Genomic DNA, 7324 nt, shown 5'->3' with positions numbered 1-7324 from the left:
TTTGCTTAATTGTGCGCACGATTTACTAATACGTTCCCTCTATTTGCTTAATTGTGCGCACGATTTACTAATATGTTCCCTCTATTTGCTTAATTGTGCGCACGATTTACTAATACTTTCCCTCTATTTGCTTAATTGTGCGCACGATTTACTAATACGTTCCCTCTATTTGCTTAATTGTGCGCACGATTTATTAATACGTTCCCTCTATTTGCTTAATTGTGCGCACAATTTACTAATATGTTCCCTCTATTTGCTTAATTGTGCGCACGATTTACTAATACGTTCCCTCTATTTGCTTAATTGTGCGCACAGTTTAGCAAACCGAGTGAACGCAATAGTAAATTGAGGGAATGCAATAGCAATTGTGTGCATGTTTTAATACATTGAGGGAACAAATTATTAAATCGTGCGCACATTTTTTATTTATTTTTTCTTGCATGTCATGTGCGGGGCTCCGTAATTCTTAAAACAATCAGCGAGCTTGAATAGTGGAAGCACAGTTATTCTGTTGGTGGCAGTGATGAATGAATCGAGTGAATGGATGAGCTTGTGTCCGTGCATTGACGTCATGTTGAGTCACTCACTTTCTCTCGTGTGTGTCTAACTCGACACATTCTGCAGTAAAGCTACAGTGACATGACCCCGGGCCACAGACCCAGTCAAACACGAAACACACATGAAGATGCTGGGAGCACAAATACACTCACTAACCTCACAGTGGTACAGTATGTCACAACTCCAGACATGCTGTGTGTCTTTCTCAGAGAGTGTGTGTGTGTTTAGGATCACACAATGGCACATGTAGATGATGGATGTAGACTACAGTCATCTACAGTTACAGAGAACAGAGCTCAGTCTGCTGCTTCACTTTAACAACAGTCCATCATAAAACATCCTAAGAGAGAGAGAGTGTGTGTGTATACGAGAACTCAGATCGAATTCATGGAAACTCCTTCATCTTTATCCCAGACGTGTGTTTGGCTGGTTATTGTGTCCAACAACCATTTGGCTGGTTGTTGGACACATATTTGCAAGATGTTCATCCAAAACTGAAAAACATTAAGAAATAAAGGAAACACTTTACAATAAGGTTCGTTAGTTGATATTAGTTAACTACTTCAGTTAATATGAACTAAGCATGAACAATACTCCAGCAGCATTTATTAATCTTTGCAAATGTTAATCTCAACATTTACTAATAATTATTTATTCATGTTAGTAAATATATTAATTATTATTATTATTATTATGATTATGATTATGTATTAATGTTAATTATATTAACTAATAGACTTATTAGTAAAGTGTTACCAAGAAAAAAACAAATTTTACAAGAAGAAATTAATCCTATTTTATTATAATCATGATTTTTTTTTGCGTTGTGACATTATTAATTCTTAATAGTAATCCTCATTGCTGCAATATATAATTTTTTTTTTTTTTTTTTTTTTGCTGCAACATTTTCATTTAAAAAAAAAAATCTAGTCAACCTAAATTAAAGAAAGTATTGCCAAGGCTATATTAATATACACATTTTGACATTTGGCTTGTTTTATCGTTACAGTAATGAGATTACAGTACTGAGAATTGGGAGGGGTCATGCACATAATGCAGTAAATCTTCATGTTACTAATCTTAACTATCTTCAGTTTTGCTACATTTTCTTTTAAAAATCTTTTTCTTAAAAGTGAAGAAAAAACTAAGCTAAAAACGACCTCTTGTCTTTCTGTGTGTGTGTGCAGTAAGAGAATGAAGAGGGCAGATAAGAACGGTAAAGGCCTGAGGCACTTCTCCATGAAGGTGTGTGAGAAGGTACAAAAGAAAGGCACTACGTCCTACAACGAGGTGGCAGATGAGCTGGTGACGGAGTTCACTCACGCCAGCAGCCTGATGCCCACCGACTCGGTGAGTGACACACAATAACACAGAAAACATTGAGATCTTGGTTTTAATCGGTTCTCATTCTGATGAAGCAATCCCAAGAATCAATCTATGCTCTTTTCAGTTGATGCATGAATCAAACTTAATGAAACTACACCTGTAGCGTGCCACCCATAAATACCCAGCTATAAAATTCAATTTCATGACTTGCATTTAAAGCTTTTACCCAATTCTTCTTAGAGTACCATTTGCTATTGAGTTACTAAGACCTTCATGGTCTCGGAGTTATCAATATGAGATATGAGATATGCACAGTCACCATTATGCCGTCTCTTAATCAGTGTCTGTTCACACAGCAGAATAAAAGCGATCTGGAGCGGTAAAAGATGTTAAAGTTCCCCAGGTTCGTCCTGCAGCGTCTCATGTTAATATGAGCTGAGATGTATCTGTCTGTGGTTTAGGAAGAAGGTTGAGCACTTCCTGTAGTTCTGCTCAGTGTCCAGCTCTCGTCTGGCTCTGTCCCAAAACCCTAAACTGGAACAGACTCTTAACGTAGATCTCGGATCATTTCTCTTTTATAATGAGACTTCGGGTTTGGACGCTGGCCTTGGATCATTGCATAAGGACTGTTTCTACCTGGAGTGAGGGCTGCTTGATGGGAATATTTTCCACTATTAGTTCTGACAGTCCACCTGATGTATTAATCTCTCGACCCTGCTGGAATGCTACAAGGTTAATTAAAAGTGACATTAGCACAGATGCAGGGGTTTGGGAGGAAGATGGCTCATCTCCATGTGCTTCGTGATATTAACAGAGGTGATGTTTTTGCACTTGCAGCAGGTGTACGACCAGAAGAACATCCGTCGACGTGTGTACGACGCTCTCAACGTGTTGATGGCCATGAACATCATCTCCAAAGAGAAGAAGGAGATCCGCTGGATCGGCCTGCCCACTAACTCAGCCCAAGAGTGCCACAACTTAGAGGTGAAAGACAAATTCACTCTCGCAGGTGTCAAGAAAACGACTGGAATATTCACATACACTTGAGCTCCAAAGGTTATATAGTGTACACCTGCAGAATGTCAACAAAAAAACAAGGAGGCATTATGAAAAGTGTTTGTCTCTTTATTTACTTCTTAAATTTCACAAAACCAGTGTTCACTTGTAGTCCACGAGGCAAAATAATAATCAAAAGTTGAATGTCCTCATTTGTTCTTAATTTGAAAAGATCTCAAGAATATATATACAAAATGCAGTTTTAACACTGTAATTGTAGCAATTTACAGATATATATATATATATATATATATATATATATATATATATATATATATATATATATATATATATAGGTGTGTGTGTATATAGTATAGTTAGAAGTATAGTTTTAGTTTTGTCCAGATTTATTTAAAGCAAAGCAAACCATAATATCCAAATGAAAGATAAAACACTAACATCAGAATTTTTTTTTTTAAATAAACCGAATCTTATTTGGAAAAAGGATCACCCCCTCAAAAAATGATTGGTAAACTCAGTCAGGTGTCGCTGATCTCCTTCTCAATGGCACACAAAGCCATCTGACTTTCAGCTGTGCTCATTTTGATCTGTTTAGCATGAAAAGAGCTTTCCTGGAGCATTTGAGTCTTTCAGGTAGTGCAGCTGAAGCAAACAATCAACTATGGGTGGCAAGGCACTGTCAAAAGATCAACCAATCGTTATCGGGTGTTTTTTATTTATTTTTTCTCTCCCAGTAGTCTATAGTTAATAGTTTCAGTTCAAAGCGCCTCGCACTCGCCACGTCAGATGCTCTGAGGCTGAAACTTGCTGTTTAATGTGTTTGAGGTGTGCTTTATTCCTTAATGCACAACTTGGATTTCACAGGTATATTCTCCATCTGTAGAAAAATGGTAGAAAGACTGTGGAAATATATCCTTTTGGCTGTCAGAAGTGCATATGTTTCTGCTTTAACGATTCTCCGCTAAACTCCACGGACTTCATTTAGAATGAGAGCCGCGCAAATGCAGATTTTGATGAACCAGAATATAGTTTAACTGGGGTATGTTTAAGTTAATGCACAGACTGTGTTCTTTCCAGTTTATTGATTTGCATGTAAACCTGTAAAATGTATTGTAATGCATGTGAACGGATCAACTAACGAAAATCAAGATTTACTAAACACTAGACCAGTGATTGGTTTGATCATATGTGAGACACGAGTAAATGCTTTAATACTAGTCTTGCTTTGAGAAAGCATCATGTTAATGACGGCTCAATGTGTGTGTGAAGAGCCTCTGACAGCATCTGTTTGTGTCACATCTGTGACGGATGATGAAGGAGACGAAGCTCACACACCTTCAAACCATCTAATGCTGTTCATGTATGTGTCTGGTCATGTTTCAGCTGGAAAAACAGAAGCGTTTGGAAAGAATCCGACAGAAAAGAGCCCAGCTAGAGGAGCTAATATTACAGGTTTGTGTTTTCTCACCCAAACAGCACTACACATGGGAATCATCTGTCGTTCTGAGTCCGCTTAGTGCTTCTGGTACTCTTTATATGTTTATTTTAGTGCTTCTGAGTAAAAATCAGTGGTAAAGGATGAGTAAAAACAGCGGATGAGAGGGGGAGGGACTCATTAACTGTGGACAGCTGTGGAAAAGCAGCAAACCACTAATATTGATTCATGTTTCTTTCTGAAGCGAGATGAGAACCCCATCCATCTCCTGCAGTCAAATGAAAGCCCACACACAGAATCTCAGGAAATCACTGTGTGACGTTACTATAGATGAGTGTAAATGATAACAGCGATGAAGCTGTAGATGTGTGGAGGGATCAGATCCTTCAGGGACATCGATCAGCTGGGAGGCCTTCTGCAGCATCTCTTAATTAAATGCATTGGCTTGGCTCCGCCCCCACACGTCCCGAGACTGAACCCAGCTAGAATCTGTGTGCGTGTGTCAGTGCTAGGACCACACTAAGCTTTTATTTATCAACATGCTGACTGATTTAAGGTTAATGAGTGGAGCCTGAAGGGCTGAAACGCTCTGTGTATACGTGTGCTGATTTGTGCGTCTCTTTGGTGAGCAGCAGATCGCCTTTAAGAATCTGGTGCAGAGGAACCAGGCCAGCGAAGCCTCGTCCCAGTCCGCTCCTCCTCCAGGATCTGTCATTCAGCTTCCCTTCATCATCCTCAACACTGACGTCCGCACCGTCATCGACTGCTCCATCTCCAGCGATAAGTACGAGATCTCGCTCCCTTTCTCTCTTTTGTAGAAATATCCTCCACTGATGTCATAAACCTAGGAAAATAAACCCATTTATTCTTTGTGAATATGTGTGTGTGTGTGTATAAATTTCATGGTAAAATCCAGCTTTACCATCACAGGAATAAATGAATAAATAAATTGAATTACTCTGACAGTAAAGCTGGGTTTTCAACATCATTTCTCAGGTCTCTGGTGTCACAAGATTCTTCATAAATCTAGTCAAATCGATAAATAAACCTGCTAACAGATGTTTGCTTAACTTCATATAATTCATACTTCAGTTTAATAATGCAATTAGCCCCAAGAAGCCGTGGTTTACAGTGAATTTATAACAGCTAAGGGGTGTTGTACGTCTGTTATAAAGCTGTTATAAATTCACTGTAAACCACAGTTTCACAGGGGTTATGGCTTTTATAAAATGGTTATTCATTACACCTTATAAGGTTTCACAGAATAAAACGGAGCAAATAAAATGTAATATGAATAAAAACAGTGTTCTTCCACCAAACAATGTAGTTCCTTAGAAACAGTTGTGGTTCCAACAAAGTGGTTGCTGAGCAACACAGAAGTAAACAAAGGTGTGTGTTTGTGGAGTAATTTACAACAGCTTTGAACGTGGCTCAGCCAATCAGAATCAAGGACCGGAACTCTCCGCTTTATTTAAACAATTTAAGAATGAAATACAGAAATAATGAATTTTCAGCATCTTCACTCTAGTTTTCGGAGTCATGTGATCCTTCAGAAATCATTCTAATACACTGATTTACTGTCACTTCTGATCAAAAGAATGCATTCTTGCTGAATATTCAAATTGTTATTGGACCGTTACTTCTTATGCAGCAGCTGTAATAATAGTATCTTTGACTGGTTCCTTCAAACAGGTGTGAATACCTCTTTAACTTTGACAACACGTTTGAGATCCATGATGACGTGGAGATCCTGAAGCGGATGGGCATGTCTCTGGGGCTGGAGAACGGCACGTGCTCTCCAGAGAACCTCAGCGTGGCCAGATCTCTGGTGCCCAAGTCTCTGGAAGCGTATGTGACCAGTGAGTACCTCATGACACAGACACATCTGTGTTCTGATAAAACCTGCTCTGTCTTCAGCCACAGACTTCCTTCCTGTGCAAATGAATCAATGTTGCTTGTCAGTTGAGTTGCTGTGTTTAATACGGGTCTCTAAATCAAGCCTGTGATTGGGTCCCTACAGACATGGCCACGAACTCCAGCAGGAAACCTCTGAGCCTCACGAGGTATGTCAGTCAGCAGAGCGTCTGAAACCAGGCTGCAGGGGTTGAGCTGACTCTGACTCGGTCTCTGTCTCTGTTCACAGTCACAGCAGCACTGCCCCGTCACACACCTCCGAGTCCCGCGGCCAGACGCCCAGCTCCTTCAACGAGGAAGAGGACGATGACGACGAAGACGACCCCTCGTCCCCAGAGTGATCCCGAGCAGGAAACCCCACACAGGAAATAAGCTGCCACTTACCATATTTTTAGCTTCCCCTCATCATCTCTTTCTTCCTCTTTCCCAGTTTGGCACAAGCGCCAGTTTGTCTTTGGTTCTGGGGGAGACGGGTTACTGTATTTTTGTGGTGCTTTTTGGCTAGCGAGCCGTGGGTCGGGCCGTGGAGGAGAGTCATCTCACTGTACTACTCTTCTCTGCTCCCTACCCAGAGAGACGTTCAAATTCTTCCCAAAAATGTATTTATTTCAGTCATATTTGAATATGACTATCTGTGTAGTCCAGTGGGCTAGTGCCACTTTATTTTCTCCTCCGAGGGATCGGAAAGCAACGTCCTGATCTTACTGTTCACCGTCTGGAGGGAATTTACATCCATGCATTTACAAAACAAAATATGAAAAAAAATTCTTTTTTTTATATAGCTCGATTCAATGTCATTTTGTTGTGTTGTATAGTTTATTCCTGGTCATTCATCACAATAGTTGAAGGATAATAAAAGATGGATGGTTGTATCTGCTGTTCCGGGTTCAGATAGCTGCCAGTCACTATCTGAATGTTGCATGCTGGGAGATGTAGTCTTGTTGTGAGGTTTTGTTCACACTGAGTGTGGCAGATGGCCATTTTAAACCAACTCAACCCAATAGAACTAATGAATTTTGGTTTGCAATGTAACTGTATGTACTGTATACATATATAAACATATAATTTTGGTTA

General features: G+C 39.7%; 1 protein-coding gene across 3 annotated transcripts in view; it reads left to right on the top strand.

Moving 5' to 3' along the window:
* The window catches only part of LOC128028712 (transcription factor Dp-2), a 39901-nt gene extending 32577 nt beyond the window's left edge, over positions 1-7324 (top strand). For all 3 annotated transcript variants that reach the window (XM_052616026.1, XM_052616025.1, XM_052616027.1), the window contains 7 exons: positions 1746-1908; positions 2722-2868; positions 4285-4353; positions 4969-5120; positions 6029-6195; positions 6357-6399; positions 6480-7324. In XM_052616026.1, the coding sequence (XP_052471986.1) occupies positions 1746-1908; positions 2722-2868; positions 4285-4353; positions 4969-5120; positions 6029-6195; positions 6357-6399; positions 6480-6591 (853 nt within the window). In that variant the 3' untranslated portion in view covers positions 6592-7324. The remainder of the gene's footprint in view (positions 1-1745; positions 1909-2721; positions 2869-4284; positions 4354-4968; positions 5121-6028; positions 6196-6356; positions 6400-6479) is intronic.

Source organism: Carassius gibelio, chromosome A15 (assembly GCF_023724105.1).
Source record: "Carassius gibelio isolate Cgi1373 ecotype wild population from Czech Republic chromosome A15, carGib1.2-hapl.c, whole genome shotgun sequence".
In the NCBI taxonomy this organism is placed as follows: domain Eukaryota; kingdom Metazoa; phylum Chordata; class Actinopteri; order Cypriniformes; family Cyprinidae; genus Carassius; species Carassius gibelio.
Note: the sequence above shows the minus strand (reverse complement) of the source record. Positions and strands in the feature narration are given on the sequence as shown.